This window comes from Accipiter gentilis, chromosome 33, assembly GCF_929443795.1.
Source record: "Accipiter gentilis chromosome 33, bAccGen1.1, whole genome shotgun sequence".
In the NCBI taxonomy this organism is placed as follows: domain Eukaryota; kingdom Metazoa; phylum Chordata; class Aves; order Accipitriformes; family Accipitridae; genus Astur; species Astur gentilis.
The window spans coordinates 11,487,579-11,508,145 of NC_064912.1; the positions used below are offsets into that span (position 1 = coordinate 11,487,579).

At 41.5% G+C, this 20,567-nt stretch overlaps 1 protein-coding gene across 1 annotated transcript; it reads right to left on the reverse strand.

Moving 5' to 3' along the window:
• Positions 1-578: 578 nt before the first annotated feature.
• GPRC5B (G protein-coupled receptor class C group 5 member B) lies at positions 579-11,643 on the reverse strand. The gene is made up of 3 exons (XM_049791247.1): positions 10,377-11,643; positions 5,595-5,707; positions 579-4,178 (listed from the first exon to the last, which is right to left on the reverse strand). Exons 1-3 carry the CDS (start codon positions 11,380-11,382, stop codon positions 4,134-4,136), a joined length of 1,164 nt encoding a protein of 387 aa, XP_049647204.1. The 5' UTR covers positions 11,383-11,643; the 3' UTR covers positions 579-4,133.
• Positions 11,644-20,567: the final 8,924 nt, after the last annotated feature.

Consider the following 20,567-nt stretch of genomic DNA (forward strand, 5'->3'; position numbering starts at 1 on the left):
AAAGCATGATAAAACACAGATACCCTCTAACTCTTGCTGTGGTTCAACGTAGATTTCTTCCATCACTTACACAGATTTTGTCTTCACTGTTACACCAGTATCCACCCTGTGTTTTTTTCCTGGTTGGTGATGCTGGCTGTTGCATCAGATCAGGAAAATCAAACCATTTGAAGAAAAAATTATCAACCTGCATTCTTCAACCACAGCTGTATGATCCTATTCCCTCCTTTTCACAAGCACTAGCAATTGAGCCAGTACAGGAAACTGCTGAGCCAACTGGAAAAAAAGATACCACTTGTACTGTTAAGAGTTTGCCTGCTCAGCTCCTTGACTGGCTCACTGTGGATTTGATAGGTGCCAGAGCTAAGGGTAAATGTGGGAATGTGGCCAAAGGTGAAAGAATGTAGCCCTAGCTTCTAGGAGCTGGTTTCCTTTAGTTTAACTTATATTGCAAAATTGCACCCACGGTATCACCACAGGACAATGCTGGCTGTAGCACCATTAGTTTACTGTAATGGAAAAATTTTAGGTGGATTTTAACACCAAGTTAACACAAACATTGTAAGTAAATAGTAAAGCCTTTATTCTCGTTAAGAACAGCATTTTGAAAATAAAACATTTGCCCATGCTTTACAACCTCTGTAGTTTTGTATACTTATGTACAGTCATCGTGGTACACATTGATTGTCTTGAAAATCCTTTAAAGATGTACTTAATAAGATACCAGTATGCAACAATCAGCGGAAAAAAGGGTACGTTATAAAACACACATTAATACATTTAATAAATATATATTATCTATCAAAAATGAGCTTTAGCTCTCATCAATTAATAAAAAGCACCTGCTTTGTAATCCTGTAAGTTGGTAGAATAGTCCAATTGTTTTATTATAAAAGCTACAATGCTCCCTTTTGCATGCCCTTTGGTTTGACCTAAAGCATCAAGCTCAAACAAAGCCAACCAAGATGCCTGTGTTTAGACTAAAAACAGAAACACCTAGTTCTATAGTATTTCACATACCTTGTTTATAGAAACAACTGTATGTATTGAGAGTGTTCTTCTGAAGATGCTACATATTTTCTGGCAAGTGTCAAACACCCTCAACTCATCTGAAAGCAGGATCTGTAAAGTATGGCTTTGAACTTTTTTCCAGCCATTGATCAAAAGCCAGTTATTATAAATCTTGTTTCGGTAATAGTTTTTTCAGATGCTTTACAATTTCATTTTTCTGTATGGAAACACCATGAGCACATAACCGTCAAGGGACAACATAGTAGCTTTTATAGTGTAAAAGCTAATTATAATTAACTGAACTGTGAAAGGCTTGTGCTTACTTACTTATTATGTTGTTCACAGATGCTCTACATTCTAGATAACTTTCATAAAAGGCAAAAGTAAACAATTTGTTTACTGTAACAAAAATATAAGTTAACATAAAGGTGCCTTTCTTCAATTACAGTTTTATTTAGGGCATTTTACATCACAGACTACTAACTTAAAAAAAAAAAAAGTTGCTTATTACTAATTGTATAAAGTTGGAAAATAAAGACCCTCCTAATCTATTACCACACCTTCACCACCACAAATTAAACCCAATCCTGCTAATTTTTAATTTTGTCAATAGTCCACATGACTAACCCAATGAGACTAGTCACGTGAGTAGCAGTTTGTAGGATCTGGCCATATCTTTGCAAAAGGCCTCAAATTCCAAACAACTTCGTCAGGAGCAGGATTGGGAACTCTATTTATCAATTCAGTCACATCTAGAAAAAGAAAAAACGTTTCTTAAGATAACTATATCTTGTACAGATTTTGTCCAAGGTCTGTAAAATGTGTATTATAATTCATAAATCTTGGTTGTAGCATGATAAACTTTTAAAAAGAAAGCTGTCCTACCATTTATGCCATGGTCATCTTATATGTTTTTAAAATAGAGTTTTATGAGTTTTTTTTTAATTGGTTTTTAAAAGCAAAATTCTGCAGGTAAATGATGGTAATAGTTTTTTTACTGTTCCAAATGATGCATCTTCTGGGTAACTATCACTATCTTAAATACTTATTTGATCAAAGCTTTGCTTAAAACAAGCAAAATGTATTTCTAAGTTACTGAATAGCATGCAATATCCACCCCTACCCTACTTGGTTACTAAGGCCATCTAGTTACTTACAAAATAAAATAAGCAATCCCTAAAACAAGCACATGCTTCCTTTGCCTCAAGGAGGGAAGGGCAGGGGGGAGCTAACATACTCCTTTACTCATGCATGACAGAAAAACATTGCTTCTGGAAGAGAAGGGCTTTGAAATAAAACCCCATAAGATGATCATGGCAAGAATGGCAATATATATTTTTTCCATATATATATACATATATATCTGTGTGCAACACTTAGGGACTGGTCTTGCAGCCTCTGTACCTGTATGTAGACCTACTGGTGTCGAAGGGACTACTCGTGGGAGTACAAGTCTGCAGGACTAGGTTCCTAATTCAGTAGAAATGGAGGTACATGAAGAATCAGGAAGACTCTTGAAAAATAAAAAGCTTGTCTTTCTTTTGCAGTATACAGCAAGTAACTTCTCTCTGTGAAGCTACTAAGCTATTCAGTTATTTGTACATTATATTTTTTTTAGTTTGAAAATATATATTTTTATTACAGCATATGCAAAGTTAAATTGTTATACGTTTCCTATGCCCTCAAGTAAAAACAATTAGCTTTTAGTATCAAGGAAAGCTAAGATTAACATTGGCCAAACAGTGAGGATCCAATGATGTTTTCAATGTCCGATATGTGTTAAATGTTAAATAAAGGAATGATTACTTAAACGTAATGAAAAACCATGGCACAAACAATGGGCAATGGGAACCTTTTAAATAACTTGGAGAAAACAAAGATAAGAAGCTTTGAGAACGTCTGCCTTGTATCAACTCAAAAAAGTGGAGGGGAGAGGGAAGACTAGGGAAGAAACTGCCTTAAAAAAAAACAAAAACAACAACAAACCACCTCCAGCACGGAGATTCTACTAGCTAGGCACTAAAATGCACAACCACATTTAAATGCACAAACAACTGCAGTCAAGGGGACTACTCATATGAACAGGGATTAGAAAGGGAGGTCTTGACCCTAACCGCTGCTGAGTTTCTCCTGAAAGGTGGTCAGTACTTCTCAGCTGCCACCGCTTTCCTGCTTGACAAATCGGCCCCACAGAACAGGCTGGCTCTGGCATTACAGTGGGTTGCCTTTAATCCACCATCACAACGAACTCCTCCTGGCAAACTCAAGTCACGTTCTCTCCCCAGCTAAGTCTTTGCAAAAGTACATCCCTCCAAAGTTTCACGCTTTGTCTGTAGTAGACGTGAGAGCGCGCGGCTCTTTGCTTGCACCTGGGGTTGAGGCTGGAACAATGGGGAATCGATCCCACACGGCCGAGGAGAGCTGCCTGTGCTGGACCTGCGCTTGTTCTCTCTGCCTCAAGAAGCTCTAGAACTCGCATGAAACATGCGTAGACCTTTCATCCCTCCAGAACTGCATCTCCTACACCAGCTTTTTAAAGAGAAGAGTATCAGCCTACAGTGTAATGGTAATTTAGTTGCCACAGAGTGACAATGCTTGACTACACATGATGCTATGTGACTGTACAGTACAGCTAGATAATGAAGCAAACAAGGTACTTCTCATGACATTTGAAATGAAGGGAAAAGGAGCAAAATGGAAAGAAATCCTGCATGTTTTCACACTGTAGTGGCAATCTCTTGTGGCAACATTGATTAAGTTTAGGTGAGAGGAGGGTATTTTGCAAGCAACTGACAACCAACAAAAACAGGCTTGCCTCACACACTAGTTACAGACAAGAGAGTATCTTACATTTCAGAATACAATATCCCCCTCTTCCAATTTAAGGTGTGCCTACTTCTATTTTAAATTAGGTTCAGTTTCAATTTTACAATTTTGCTTTTGCAGTTATCTTATCAGTTCAGTGGTGTTCACATTTAGACAAAATCCTCTGTAGGATTTCAAAAGCTCCTAGATGTTTTGTTGCTTTGTTCTGGTACTGTTATGGATTCCTCCCTCAAAGACACACTGCCAGGGAACAACATCTGCAACAAGGGTTCTTATTCTCTACAGCCTACAGCCTTTCACCAGAGGTGTCGTCCAGTGTAACTTGGCGGAGCAGTTGGTATCTGGAAATAAGGATAATAAACCCATAACTGAGAGATCTAGTCTGTTCAAAAATCAGTGTTATCATGCTACACGTACACGACAGCTTTCCAGACAGTAGTTCCAGAGAAGAGTGATACAAAGAAACTCATCTTCCACCCACACAGTACATTTACCTCTCTGTAAAAACCATGACGACATATACACATTAACCTCTCATTTTACTACCTGATGTTCTCCATTAAGCTTTGTATCCACCTCAAAACAAACACCACCACCACCCCCACCCCCCCCCCAACAAATTCTCCAGCTTCTAATCCTTGAACTGCCTTTTCCCTAAACTGCATATTCTGGTATCAGAAAACATAGGTGTAGATGAATCCAAGCATCAGAAGGATGCTATTCATTACTGACTGCAAAGGACAGGCCTTTTCATTTTATTCAAGTTGGTATGTTTTCCCCTGTCTTACCCACACAGGTCCCTCTTGTTCACTAAAATCAACCAAAACTTTACTTATTTAAAAACAAAGAGACACCTGCAATCAGCTCACATTACTTGGTTTTAAATGTAGAGGTTGAGTTATGGAATCAGCTCATGATTCAAAATAAAGAAAACCCAACTCACATGAGGATAAACTGGCTCATGGGTAGATTTTTAAGAAGCATGTAGGTATGCATGAAAAATATGGGGATGAAAATTCTTCTTTTTCAACAGTATGCCTGCTATATGATATGTCTTCAAGTACAAATTACACATCAAGAGAAAAACATTTAGAAAGTCTGTTTGGCATCAGATCACTAAGCCATTCTTACAACAACCAGGCTGCAGAAAAACAGGTCTATCAAAGAATGGCATGCCAAACTATTGTCTAAGAAAGAAAAAAATCAATGCTATTAACATTAAAATATTCTATATTCCTCTTTTGTGAATCCCTTTCCCAGAGACGTACGCATCTGTAACTTACTTACAAAGAATTACATACATTTTACAAGAAAATGGAAAATATGTGAGAGACCACCACTATCTGCAACAATGATTCTTACTTAAAGTAATGTACTGGCCCATAAACATTTGTGTAACTCACAGCATCTTGAAAAAAAATCAAGTCAGAAATTGTGTCACTTAATAGTTATGTTAAATACCTTAACACAAATTTAATTTGAAAGGGCCATTGAATATGTAGTCTCACTAAAGAACTCTGTTCACTCAAGCTACACCGCAAAATGTGAACGGCCAAGTAAAGAAATGCAAAATACTTTGTAATTACATCTTTTCTAGAGGGAAGGGAAGCATTACATGCATACTTTGCTGCCTGAATTTTCATTTATAGCTTTCCCCCCTGCAGTGAATAAGCTAAAAGCAGGTTTTTCAATTAGTAGTGGTTGTATATATCAGTGCATATCAAAGATTTCTTAAATCATCACATTTTGATACTTACAGTCCCACCATTTAGCACAACTGCCATCTCAGTTGGCTGATAAACATTGCTTCTAAAAGGAGCACTAGGTCGGCTTCCCAAACTGCCGTTTCGAAATCCTGCCGTTCTTAGCGCTGTGTTTAGAAAAGAGAGATCGTTCTTAGGAACACCATTAATGTGCATCTCCTTTGAAATCATAAAAGTATCTTGCTTCCAGTTAGTTATTGGGAACTTTGCCATTGATTTTAACTTTCATGCTGCCATACCAGTTTTCACATTGCTTTTGAACAGCAGTTTTTCTTATATTGTTGGGGATGGATCTCAGAAGAATTAGTTTTACATAAAATTAACTGTTTGCTGTGGAATGGGAAAAAAAATTATTGCAACCAAATTTTTGAAGTTTGCTTAGTCTCATTTCAATAGGAGCTAAATGTCTTCAATCACCAAACCTTTCATGTATCTTGCCCAATATATTTTGCAAAGTGCTTAATGTATTGGTCTGGATACTGTGGGGTTAAGTAAAATGATATCACATTTTGCTTTCTATCAAATTCAGATGACAGGGATCCAAAACATTGCTCGAGCCAGTAAGCATGCTCACAACCCCCCTGAGCATTACTTCAGCATGACTAGCATATAAGGATTTTCCAGATGTTTCAGATTATATTTACTCTGAGAAACTAGAAATATGAAGTAAATACTGCTTTCAAATAGCTTAAACATGGCAAATGACTGAAGCAAAAGAGAAGATACTGATTATCCGTCTGAATGTTTATACCAGAAATACATCAGTCTCTCCATTAATTTTAGCACAAGTTTGGATTCAGGATGCATATTCTGAATGAGAGAGGTGCATAGTTAGGGATATGCTTCTTTCTCTCTAAACCAGTTCAGGGACTGGCACATACAAACTCTCTTTTTACTTTGGGGGTAAATAACAGCTTCACTGAATTCAGATGTGGCCAGGGAACAGAGCTTATTTATCCATGCGACTTCTGTGGTTACAATGGGCAATACTCATCTGTGAGCTGGTAAATAGAAACATGCCTAATTCAGGCACCTGGGGCAAGAATTTCCTTTAGATTTAATTCAAATTACAATTCTATACTCTGTCTGAAATCGTGAATGAGATGAAGTTTACAAGAATTTCAGCATAGACTTTAATGAAGCCAGGATTTAATATAGTTGCGCTGTGTGGAAAAAGATTTAAATGGATCCTACTGCCATATGCTGTCCTCTATCCACTGCTACTCCTCTTTTCGGGAGTTGTGCTCAGAAATGAAGAACAGTATTGATTTAACACAGAAATTTAGAAATCCAGCCCTGCAAATGCTCAATTGTTGACTTGAGATACACACAGACTCTCACTTGCTCTATATTTTAAAATTAGGTATTTTTGTAGAACACTGGGAGAACAAAAGATTAAAATGCCTAAACCAGAATTATGTATTTTTTATTTTGTATTTAACCATCTTAGAAGTTTGGCTTCTTACTGTGTTAAACACAAATGATTGCACTGGTATTTGCTGGTACACATAAAGAAAAAACCTCTTTATAATGCATACTATCATTAAAATATTTACACATTTACACAAAATATTTACACAAAATTTCCATGGTCATTTCAAAGTTATCTTAAAGAGCTAGTAAATTCGGTATCATATTGCTAAATTTTCATTCCCTACTATTGCAGTAAGTCTAAAATTCTTTCAATGTGAGAATCAGAGATGAAGCTTGTGGACAAAATACTCTTTTTGGAACTTTTTTCTCATAGCATTTTTACCCTTTTTCCTTGTATTTTTTCCATTACTATTAAATACTTGCGTAGAGTATGTACAGGTGAAAAACAAATAGTGCCAAGAAGATTTGAGCAAATGTAGTGTCAGTCTCCTTTAACACATATTTTAAATTTTCCTAACTTTTTTTTTTAGGCATTGGCTCTGAGGTCAACTTGTAGTACTAAAAGTTATTAAATGAAACTCAGTGAGTACCAGAGCTGCTTAGGCTTGCGTTTCTTGACAGCTGTAGCATTCTACATTTCACATCCAGATTTTTCATGTATAAGGCAAATTCTCTGCCTTACAGAAGTTGCCCTACTAGTGTACGCTGCACTTCCAGAAAGTGCTGAGAACTCATTAAAGTTGCCTTTTTCCAGGGTTTCTAAATACTTTAGTAACATTTTTACAAGACAAAGATATGAAAATAACTCTTTTAAGTAGATATTTCAACTTATCATATGAATATTAAAATCCCAGATTAGTATGTTGCTTAAATGACGTTTAAATAACTGACTTTAAGCTAGTTTTGCTTTATTAATGCTGAATGATATTTCTGGAATAGAACAGCTCTTCTTGTTATGTGTAACTTAGAGGTACATTTTGCTAAGAAAGAGATAAACCAGGAGAATGTACGCTTATTTGAACCTATAGTTTAAAGATTGTTCAGATTCTTAAAATGCTGCTTAAAATCTTGAAGAAAAAAAAAGAAAGAAAAAAGAGCAAAATTACTTAATTACTTTATACAAGTATTAATGGAAATAACAAGAATTAATGGAAAATGTGTTTATCCAAGCATGTTTTCTATTTAAAGCTAACTACTTACTAAAAAAAATATTACAGTCAGTGAACTGAGAGGTGTTTTCTGGTTATCATGTCTTCCAAAATTTTACAACTAGTAGATCTTATATTCTTGAACATCATTCTTCAGTATAATTGAAGAAAGTACCCCTCCTTTAATATCTAAACTCTTAATGAAGAATTCTTTAATTGAGGTTAATTCAATGAATAAAAGAAGAGACCATTCTCTACATACCTGCAGAGAGCCAATTGCTAATAGATTCCAGGTGCTTAGCCACTGACAACCATCAGTACAGTGATCTGACTTAAATTAAAACTTCAGCAGCCATAATATGTGAGTTGAATATTATTACCTGTATTTACTTTAAGTTTCTACCATACCAGTAAGTTTTGTCTCCAAATCCTGTTGTCATAAGTCTGTACTTAAAGAACCGCTGCAAAGGAATAATGAATCTGTTTTGATGTATTAAAAATGTATGTATCCTTCTCCTGCATGCCATAGGAACAGGAGTGACGTGCATTTTTTACGGTAAATATTAATAAGGGCATCAGATAAGGAAATCCATTTTGTATTGTACTGTGTAAGACTCAGATTAAAACAGAACATAAATTGCACTACAATAGATACTATAATGATTTTATAGCTATCATACGTCTATCCATTTCAGTAAAAAACTTAAGCACTGAATGATTAGATCAAAAAGGAGCTTCCAGTTCTTTTTTAAAATGCATGCATGAATGGGAATAATACAGAGTGAAAGATCCAATTTTGTTCTTAGATCTGCCTTAGTCAGAAATAGCTCCACTGAAGCCACTGCAGTTACCTTACTATAAAGTTAATTTAATGGGGGATGGAGGACAGAAAAAAAAAAAAAAAAAAAAGAAAAAAAAAAAGAGCCTTTACTGTCCATGGTGAAGCTGCCTCTGCTGATCTGGAGCATTAGTAATAAACAAACTTCTTGTATCCATGCAATTGTTTGTTTTGCCACTGCCTTTGGTATATACTCATAGAACTTAACTCCTTTCTGTTCAAAGCTTCCATACTAGAAGGAGACCTTTAAAGTTCCTGCTAAAACACTTAGAGGAAAAATGCCTTCCTGACCTGACGTTGTGCCAAACGAGAGTGCTGTTTTCCTCCATGTCTGGTCTGTATCCAGAGGAAACATCAAACCCAGAGGAAATCAAAGATACATAAAGATGAATAGGAACATGAAGTGCCTGGACAACGTGACCCAAGCCTTCTTTTGGGGGCTGCCAAAGCGACGTGGCAACTATTGGCTGGGATTCCAAAGTCCTCTTCTCAATTAGAGAGAATAAAAAGCAGTGTGACTAGTAACGAAATCCTTTATCCAACTGTGGGACAGCACCAGACCGCAACCTGCACTACAGAACACCATCAGGCTTGTGCTTCCCAGCGCTGGTCGCATAAGCATCCCTGTGTATTTTCTCATATGTGTTAAATGCTCAGCAATGGTTTGGATCCCTTAAGCAACCAGCTGTTTGCTGGCCCCTTCAGTAATCACTCAAAAACATTTCACTGCAAATTTTAATGATGTGTCATCACACATTGTTCTATGTCACCAAACAGCTATGACAGGGAACACAACCATTACCTTGAAACCTCTATGTATGCATACTCTGTTCAGATGTTCAAGCCTTCAGAACAAAGACTGTCTTTGAACTTGTTTATGTGCCACTTTGCTTTTTTTTCCCTCACAGTGTCACAAAGTGGCACTAAAACCCATTTTAATGGAAATATAATTAATAGTAATAATTTTGTTGCACAAGAAGCTGAGCTGTTTGTAACATAGAGCACTTCATTTTTTCTTGGATTTTTTGAAAATATTTCATATTAAATGTTGTTAACTGATCGCGACAAAAAATGTCATTTAAACTATTTTAAAACAGAGGGTATTTTTTCCACAGTGAATTTTTTTGGCTTTCAGTGTTGGCTTTGCATTTGAAATTGTTCAATTTTTCAGTGAAAAAGCCCCATGCAGAAGAATCATTTTAACGAAACACATGTATATTCTGTATTGCATTTTTTTCCACACCCCCCCCCCCCCACTAGGTGATGGCTTAATGAAAATTGTAAAAGGGAACAATATGTAGTGTGCAAAATATGGCATTTGTAATAACCCTTGTGTTGAACACCTGAAAAATGTCTCACACAGATGATTTTCTTGGCTACTACAGGAAAATATAGTCCTCTATAGTAAATTCTTACCTGCATTATGTTCATCCATTGAAAAGGCTTTGTTTTCCATGTAGCTCCGAGGAAGCTGTATATCTTCCTCAAAAGCAGTTTCACGCATCCTTGGCTGTGAAGTATCAAAATAATTGGGAGTGTTATCCTGCTGTGATGGAAGGATGGTACAGTGGACCTCTGGGATGGCATGAAAAATAACAAACACCCAACCACTGGACACCAGTGCAATAGCAAGAGTGGGATCACTCCATTTGTCTCTTCTCTTTAGCTCAGCATTACCAAAGAGGTACATAGTCATCCAGGCTACCCAAATCAGAATGGAAAAAAAAAGTGTTATAATGAGGCATACTCCATTTTTCTTCCATTTCTTAAACTTTCCACAGAGAGTGAAAAGAGAAAATCCCATGGTAACTACCATCAGGAACATAACATAAATCAAAGCCATAGCAAAATCCATTGGTTCATAGCTGCAGGCCAACTTGTTATCCCTGACAATTGTCAGTATTAACCACTCGGTTGCAATAATGACCTGAACGAGCATCAGGCAGATTGCCACACCAGCTAGATGCCAGCCAGATGGACTCTTCCCATGTCGAACTAGTCTACGAAGTCTCCAGGCTTGAGCTAGCAAGCACGAGAAGCACAAAGCAAAGATAACTCCCCACAGAAATCTTCGGGTAGAGCACACCGTTTCATCTTCTTGTATGATGAAAGCAAACGTCAGCCCAAACAGTCCGAGAGTCCCAAAAAGGAAGAGGAAGTGCATTCCCAGGGGGCTCTTCTTCTCTTTGTCCTTGATGAAGGGCAGCCTCACCAGCAGAATCAGCATCAGCAGTAACGTGGTCAGCACACCTGCCCCCGCAACTGCCTCCACAACTATTCCCCAAATGGCATCCAGGTCGCACAGGTAAACGTACTGAGGGAGGAGATCCAGTCCGCACCCTCTAGACGTACTTGAGTTTTCAGAAGACCCATAGCTGATCACGAAGAGGAGGAAGAAACCAATGGCTGGGTAGGTTTTCATTTTTCTGTCTGAGACAACAAAATATTTGTTTGTTTAGCTATAGTTCACTTTGGAGGATTTCATAGCAATTGGAAGCACAGCTTTTTTCAATAGCCCATTTTTACTGGTTTTTTGCACGGGATTTGGAGCTGGCATAGCCTCCCCCTAGTCCCCTTTGCCGCCCTCCCAGAAAGCTGCTTTTGCCTGTTGTACTCAGAATGCAAACTGACTCATTTCTGTGTTTGCACAGATTGAAAACAACATTGCCAAACACTGCCCTTGCAAATATCCTAAAACGCAACCAGAAGAAATTATGCATCCTGTTGCGAAATAATACACTATCTACAGTACTTTTTTGTTCAAATTGAGGTGCTTAAAGTATGTGTAAATTGCACTGGGCCTGATGCAAGTGTAAATTGTATCAGAATTAGACTGTTTCACAGCCTTGCTCCTTTTACTGGAATAAAGGCAAAGTCAAAACCATTTTATTTTTTTTTTTGAAGGGTAAAGCAGTCCCAGGAAAATAAACATTGTGCTTTTTTTTTTTAAAAAATGAAAATCTCATTTTTATGGTCGGTCAATAGGCAGTTATAATATTCACTCCTTTCATCCAGTTCCAAAGCCCAGGTATTAGATTACATTTGCAAATGGGAATGATTGGCTAGAGAAATCCCATATTCTGTGACAATGGTGCACACATGCAATGTCATCAATCAACTAATCAAAAATGAATGACTCATTGTGCTTCTTAGCAAGTCTAAAGCCATTCAAAGGAAACAAACAACAAAAAACAGAGCATCACTTTCCCTGATCCAGAGAGCAAACAATGGTCAACTCTCTAGGAACACACAACACGGCCCACTTGACTATCGGGACCAAAAGCCTGGACGAATCCCAGTTTAGTTTTAGGAGGAAACACAGGTTAGGTGTTTTAAAAAGAGATACGTTTATGGCATTTGCTTTTATTAAGCAAAGCAGGGCAAAGGAGATAGTAAAAAATGTAACCTTTAAATGAACAATCTACCCCAGCGATAGCTGCCCTGTAAGAGCAGTCTGAAGAAAACATTACATGTACCAGATATGAAACCTGATGCTGTTAACCTTCACTTGCACAGTTAGTGCTGCAGGTTCCAGCAGGATTATGTTCATTGATGTGAGCAACACGCCTAGGTGAAAATGTTCAGAGTAAGAATTCCATTTGTACGGTAGGGCCATACAGAAGAAAAGCACCATATAAACAGGCAATAATGTTAGTCATACAGCTCACGTGACATGTTTAAGATAGAAAGCAAGAAGCAGAGGAACTATTGGTAGCTCTTTTGTAAGTTAGACAAACAGCCCTAAAGGATTACCCATCTAAAGATATTTCATAAATCAGAAATGCCTTTAATGCAAACATTGAACACTTCAATGAGAGTTGAAAATGGTTTAAAGTAACGGTGCAATGTTTTTGTGTTGACCACAATCAGTCATAACCAACACAAAAACTATTGATATAGTCTGTCTGAAACTGTACAGAGCCTCTTACAGGTGAGAACTACGGGTTTTCTTCCTGTGCATTACAGTCCTGTAATCACCAAAGCTAAATCTTGAGGATCTCAGTCTTCAACCTAATGTTCATTCCCCTTTCACTGCATAAGGACCAATCCCATTTTCGGCCTCTGCCAGGAGACGGATGATGGAAATTGTGCTGCTTCCTATTAGGGGCACCAAGACAGCAAATGTGCTAATATAAATGCGTAATGACTTTATAGTCTTTATTCATACAACAGACAAAAAAGCTTATTACAAAACTTCATCTTACAAGTGGAAACTGTGATAAATAATGTGATCTGGAATTGGACAAACAGGAAAAGGGTGATTGATGATCTTTGCCTGCCCGTAGAAATTACAGTATCCTTGCACTGTTGAAAAGGCTACAATGTTCTAATGATGCAATGACCTGCAGCTAATGACTAATGATTTTTTTTTCCCTACCTGGCTGTAATTTAATTTATGTTGAATTAGTAGAATATTTACTTGTTTATATCTGATTTGTACAACAGGTTTCTCAACAACTGTCACAACACTCATTAAAAACACTGGCTTTACAGACAGAAAACTAATCATCAGTGAAATATATTCATTTTTGTATTGAATACAGTTACACTCAATAAATCTCCTTGCCCTATGAGTACATAATTAACTAGAAGGAAACATTGTGAAGGTAGTTTTGCAATTACTTCTATGCACAGGCAGTTCCTACTTCAACTAGTGCATTTCCTCTTTAGAATATCCAAAATGTCCCAAGAAGCGTTAAATGATCAGTGCCTGCTGACACAAAGGGAGGAAATCCACTAGGATCTACTAAGGCAATGCTGCAAACTACTGGTACCAGTTTCAAGAAGCAGGAGGTCATGTGGAAAATGATTCAAAATTCATTCTAATGCCACCCAAACTGGCAACAATAAACAGCCCTTAAGTGAGGATCATGTTAATTTTCCACTATCCTATCACTTACAAATTATGATATGCATGTACTAAATTGTTTTCAATACTAGCTTTGTTTATTAGCTACTCTCCAAAGACCTGGGGGGTAATGAATTCAGTGCAAGTATCTCCAGTTCTAAGATATTTTCCACTTTTCTGGTTACTTTATTCATGTCATGTAACCCTCATGTGATTGAGCTATTCTAGGACAGTCTGTTTCCATGGAGATTGTGCTGCATGGGTAAGCAGTCATATTGTCAGCCCATCATTTGTTTCCTCTTCCTATTTGGAAGTGTTTGGGAAGGGGGAAGGGAGGGTTAATGAATTTTGGGTATTTCCCCCTCCACGAAGAAGTAGTTCCTTCTGGGAAGGGGGAATTAAGCTGTGACAAAATACATTGAGAATTCAGACAAAACATATATTCAGAAATGCAGAGATGTTCAACTCAAGAGGAGTTTTCCCAAGTTACTTCCATTTGTGAAATTACCTTTGTGAGAGCTGATGGAGATAAACAGTGGTTCTCTTAGAAAGCTCCTAGACAGCTATAGTATTGATCAAGAAATCTCTAGGACTGCCGAGAGGTATTCTTGGTGTGAATCATATTCCTACCAAATGTCAGTAGGTCTCGCTAAACACTAGATCCTGTCCACACCAAAGCCTGCAAGCAGGGCTCAGAATCTCCAAAGGAGGAATCTTTTCCCTGCCACTGCTATCAATATAGCCATGTTTGCAACCTGTTTACTCTGTATTTCTGCCTGACTAGGTGAAAACTGGCAACGTTAATAATCACGTCCCTGTGACGATACCAGCCAAAATCCTCTTTCTAGCACCGGTACTCAGCACTGAACTCAGACAGCTGTATGTATAGCCAAGGGAAAACATTACATTACAACATACAAGTTTGGCAAGGGAATATCACAACTTTAGCTGAAACCACAGATTCAATAAATTTAAGGGAAAACTAGAAAGTCTTTTTGCCAGAAAAGTTGTTTTGGAAAAGAGAACTATGGGTTTTTTATTAAAATAGCGTCTTCCTCAAGCCTGTGCTGTGGGTAGAATGGCAGTCCTGTGTCTCTTGAAATTTTGTAGTAAAATCTGCTGTCTGCATGTTATCGCCAGTAGTTATCTAAATAAGTAACTGTAAAGGAACAGTATTTTTACCTCTTTATGTCTAGATTAGCTCTTAGCAAAGTTATGCAACCTCATGGTAGTAGCGACAGCGCTCTTACTTGACTGGCATTTCACTTCTATTACCAGAGAGTTACAGCAATAGTAATACAGAAATGTCACAGAAACTTTCCAGCACAGATATAGTAAGTGGCACCGATATAGACCCCACATAGTTGAATGGAACTGTTCATACAGAGGGAAATAAACTTAAGAATTTCCCCCCCCCCCCCCCAGATCCTCCACCAAAATTGTATTTCATTAAAACTATTAAGCCAACATACCTGAACCCAGAGCAATCACGAGCACTTGAAATGAATCAATAAGCCTTACACATTTCAGGCAAAAGCAGCATACAACTAGCAGGACAGCTTCCAAATCCAGTCCTCGGTTTTTGCTCCAAAATCTGCTCTCGATGACAACAGTAATAACTCCACTGTTTTCAACAGAGTGAAGTCGCCTACATTAACTGGTGTAGAATGACTACAGAAATTGCAGACACAAAGCTGCCCCAGCGGGTACGAAGTACAATTACAAGCAACTAAGCAGAAACAGAAAATCTCACAGTTGTCATCAAAAAGTTGTTACGGTTAAAAATCAATGAGGCTCTCAATAGCTAAAGTCTTCTGGCCAAAGATTGCAAATATCTCTTATCTGCTCAAAAAGATACTGTCATATGCTGCTAGAAAATATATATAAAGAATAATAAATCTGTAACCATGCAAAGATTTAAGGTTAGGCTATTCATGGTTAGATGTATTATCTGTTCCCCTTTTTAGAGTCCTAAAGTTAATCAATGGATACATCCAGTCACAAAGAAGAAAAACAATCTAGTAGATGAAAGCAATAGTAGCAGAAATAGTAACCTGCTCTGCCACACATAGGCAGAAGACTGGTTCACCGTACAATTTCCGGAAGAAAACCACCCCCACCACGAAGTGTTGTGGAGAGATGCTAGTGAGTGAGGAATTAATCACGGCACGGGATCTCTGCCAGCTCCTTTTGATCACATCTGAAGAATGAGCTTCAGGACTGATAACAGAGCAGCAACGGCCCAGCCGAGATCAGACTACCGAAGCGATGTATTTCCAGAATAATAATTAATAGTGCAATTGTGCTTTGTATGCAAAAATACAGCAGTGATTTAGACATCCCCTGCATTAGAATTATACACATCATGCTTATATACAGCCGCACGGTTACAGAAAGCAAGACCCCACTCCAAAAAGGACACGTAGAAAAAGTACTGCTTTCATTTAGAAATACTTTGCAATGCTGAATATGATAAGAAACTATCTTTCTAATGTTCTAGGTGCTCACAATTCCCTTCGGTCAGATTCTGTATATCGCCCGTGCCTAGATATTTCCGACTCTTAACGCCTGATGTTCGTGATACGGCTGATAGCAATCGGTGTTTTTCTTTTCTTTGCTAATTCTCAGAGTGTTTCTATGCATGTCACAGCCTCATGACAGATGGGTTTCCTTCACCTGATTTCTGATGCAGCGAGAGAACACCTCAACACCGATACTCACTGGTGGCAAGTAGCAAGCGTATCACTGACAAAGAGATACTCAGTGCTATAGCGATGATAACCAACCTAGGTGTTTAGGTTCAGCACGCAGGAAATCCTGTTAGCCCTGGGATAAACATTAGGTCAAGTGTAAACAAAGGGTTCACCTAAGTGCTAAATCCCACCTCTGTCTGGCTTCGGGGAGAGGCAATACGGAGACAGGGCTTTTTATTAACTGCGGGGAAAACTGCTGCTGCTGCGCAGCCCGTCTGCCGTCTGCACCGCGCCCTCAGCCCGGCTGGGGCTCCCACCTCCCACCGGCCCCGGGACCAGCGACCAGCGGCGGGGGGCAACGACGGGCTCTTCCCCCTCGGCCCGGATCCCATGACCGCCGCCCTTGAGCTCCGGCCCAGGAGCGAGCCGGGGAGCAGCGCAGCGGCGCCCGGCTTTGCTGCAGCTACCGCGCGTACGAGTGCGAAGCCGAGCGGCCCCCTCCTTGCGGCCGGTGCGCAGCTGCCTGCGCTCCGGTCTCCCCTTAATCCGCCTGCAGCCTCCTCCTCCTCCTCCTCCTCCTCCCGTAGGGTGTCCATCCCGCGCCGGCCGCCGCTCTTTTGTCCCTTCGCTCGCGTCTCCCTCCGGTTTCTTTTCCCAGTCGCTCCCTCCCCCGCCTGTCCCCGCTCTCCCGCCCCATCCCGCCACCCAACTCCTCTCCCCTCCTCGCCAGGCTCCTTCCCCGCTCCCCGCCGCCGTCCGCAGCCCCCCGCTCCAGCCCGTCCTGCCCTACATCCCGTCTAATCCCCCCCCCTCCCCCGCACTCCTATACGCAGCCTGTTGTCTGCTGCCGGCCACCGGGCTAATTCTGCGGGCAGCGCACGGAGCGGAGCCGGGCGAGCGGCTCCATTGTGCCGCCCCCCCACCTCCCCGCCGCCCGCAGCGATGCCCCGGGGCCGGTGTCGTCGTCGCGTCCCCGTCCCCGTCCCCCCCCCCCCCCCCGCTCCCTCACTCACCCGCTGGCTGCTGCGGCCGAGGGCGGCGGGGCAGCTCTGTCCGCCAGCCCGCCGCAAGTCACATCCCGGCACCGGCGGCGCGGCGGCTCCGCGGCGGGGAGCGAGCGCAGCGCCGAGCCCCCCCGCGGCCCCGGCGGCTCATGGAGCGCCCGAGCCTCGGAGCGCGCCGTGCGGAGCGGTGCGGAGCGCTACCCTGCTCTGCCCTGCCCGCCGCGCTCTGCGCCCGCCGCCCCGCCGCGCCGCGGCCCCGCCGCCAGCCCCCTCCCACCGCCCCGCCCCGGCACGGCTCGGCACGGCACGGCACGGCACGGCTCGGCACGGCACCGGGCCGTCCTGGCGGCGCGGGGCTGCCCCGCACCCCCGGGGGAAGGAGCGGCGGGCAGCAAGGGTGTGCGCACACGCACACACACGTATAGAGAGCTGCATGTGCGGCGTGGCACGTATACGCCTCTATAAGCGTAGACTTGCACAGTCGGACACGCGTGCGGTCGCAGCAATACGTGCTCCTACAAGGCGACGGGAAGGCAGGACACACAGAAAGCCAGAGCAGGCACGCATGCATCCAGGCGTTCCTGCGTGCTCCTGTGCTGCGCGGATGAGTGCGAGGGAAACGTGGGCGCCGTGGATTCGGAAAACACCTCCCAGGCACGTTCGCCGCGTATGCACACCTATCGCCAGCTTGGGCATTTCAGAGGTGAGAGGGTTTGCAGCCCTGCGATAGTTGGAAATGTGGCGATGCGCTGGGTACGTTCACCAAATCTGCTCCGAGTGCACGCTTCCAACCTGCTGCTACCTTAGCAGCTAAACGTTTGGAAGAGAAAAACGTCGAGTGCCTCTTTATTGTACAAGTGACATTTTACAGCCTGCTTATGCAGCAAAATTCAGGAGCAGGCCCCGTGAGCGCATTAGTCCCTGCAAAGGCGATGCCGAGAACCGTTTGGTATCTGCTTCCCACCTCCCAAGGTGCAGCTGGTCTCCTGCTTTCCAGCTTCTCCGCAGTTCGACTCTGAGGCGGTCGCGACCCTTATGCACAGGACAGGGCTTCCTGCAAACCCCAGGAGGAGTTTTGTGTAGCTGGGAGAGACAGTCAGCTTCAGCGCGTGATGTTCACGAGCAGCAGAAACTTGTTTGCCTTTTCAACCGGTTAGAGTACATTTATGTGACGCAGCCGTGACTGGCAGCCACGCCGTATCGTGCATCCGTGGTTTCATGCTTTCGCCTAAACTGCTAACGAGAAACTGGGCAGCTACGGCTGACATGGCGTGATCGGCGGGGCAGCGACCGGTGCCCGTCCTTCCTGACCGCGGGCAGCACGCTGCCCTTCGTGCCAGGTTTCCGTATCCAGAGCCTTCCAAAGGGAAACGTCTGCCCTGAAACGTGCATTCGTCAGCACAGAAGAACTGTAACCTTCAAACAGACTCATCCTAACGTGCGTGGGCTTGTTTAGATGTCACTTATTATGCCTTGGGGGGTTACCTGAACTTCTCGGCGTGGCTGACATGGAGTAAATCGGATGGTGCGGTTGGGCTGTAATTGCCTGTGTTTGGGCGGGACAGCGGGGGGACAACAGCTGAAGCAGAGGAACAGTTTCACGTTTCTGCTCTTTTCTCTCTCAATTTCTCTGCCTTGCTGATTCTGGATTTTAGGCATTGGCTTTATTTGAGTCACACGTAAGCAATAATACCCTGCCCTTGTATCAGTCAATATCTACGTGCTATTCAAAGTAAACCAGGATAATTTTACAGAAACTGAGGTGGCGAGAGGTGAAGCAGCTGTAAACTGCCCAAGGTCACTCAGCAGTCTGGCAGGAGAGTAAAAAATACAGATTCACCAGACCAGTCTGTGCCCCCCCCCTCTGGCCTGGGAGCCTGGGCCAAGCACCCAAATACTACAGTAGCAAGCAAAGACCTTTTTGTGTATAAATAAACACATAGAGTTCTCTGTACCATGCTGGATACAGAGAGGTAGACTAGAGGGAAGGATGAATCACAAGAATTCATGTGCTGAAGGTCTTGGCCCGCTCACAACGGAGCAATGTACTGAGCCCTTCAGCAAATGCAAATCTTGGTCATTGTTCTCTTCTTTCTGTGTGTCTCGAACATAACCCCTGGTACGAGTAAAGGAAATGGCCTCCCCCATTTGCCTTTTAGTGATAGAACAGGGAAGATAATGCCCCTCTCAACCATTACTAGGGGATGGTTACTGAATGAGGCTGATTTCTGTCCTGCTGAAGCAGTTTTTACTGTTAGCTTCCATGAAAATGTGTAGGACAGAACACAGAATCATCACGGACATTATAGGAGGACTTCGTAGAGTAGCTGGACTAAATTACAGCTCCCATTGCATTACTTTTCTTAGTAGTTAACTTTGAAAATATGCTCTGAAAATATGCTTTTTTTTAAGGGGAAAAGTATTTCTATCAGTCAACCACTAACTCACCAGCAACTTCAGCATTTCCTTGCCTTGGGAGAGCTGGTAGAAGGATGGAGTAGGTGCTATGACACAGGTGGACTGTGAATTCCCTGATTTTGTGTGGTGCCCCCAGCTCCTACAACACTTCCCGGGACCCTGCGGCAGCTGGAGCCGGCAACTGCCTGCACACGAGCAGTGCTCGGAGGAGGCTGGCGAAGGGGCGAGGTGTGTAAGGCCAAAGTAAAGGTGAAATTTAGAGAACTCTGCTTATGTCATGCAATACTTCCCAGAGCTGATGACTTACAAAGGTGTAAGCTCAATGCTTTCGTTCATCTCTGAAATAGTGAAAAATACATGTTACCTATTTGTCTTTATTTTAGACTGGGCATATAGCATCTTCAACTTTTAAACCCCACCACTTTTCAGTAATTTTACTCTTCCTATTTCCTACAATACACACGGTCATTGAACAGGTTTTTAGCTTTTTTTTTTCCCAATATTTGGTTTCCTGCTTATGACAATAGGTAAACAAAGCGTCTGTGTGATGCTGCAAGCAATTTTTTCTCTTCTGCAGCAGTGCTCCTAGCAGGATTTGACAGCAGAGAGCAAGCGTGTTACAGCAGCACTGAGTGGATAGCAC

Excerpts from the sequence above, each read along its gene's own strand:
- GPRC5B (XM_049791247.1), bottom strand. The coding sequence starts at position 11,382 with ATGAAAACCTACCCAGCCATTGGTTTCTTCCTCCTCTTCGTGATCAGC. Across the intron at positions 5,708-10,376 it reads AATGGATGAACATAATGCAG|CGCTAAGAACGGCAGGATTT; the intron begins GTAAGAATTTAC and ends TTCTAAACACAG. Across the intron at positions 4,179-5,594 it reads TTGTGCTAAATGGTGGGACT|ATACCAACTGCTCCGCCAAG; the intron begins GTAAGTATCAAA and ends CCTTATTTCCAG.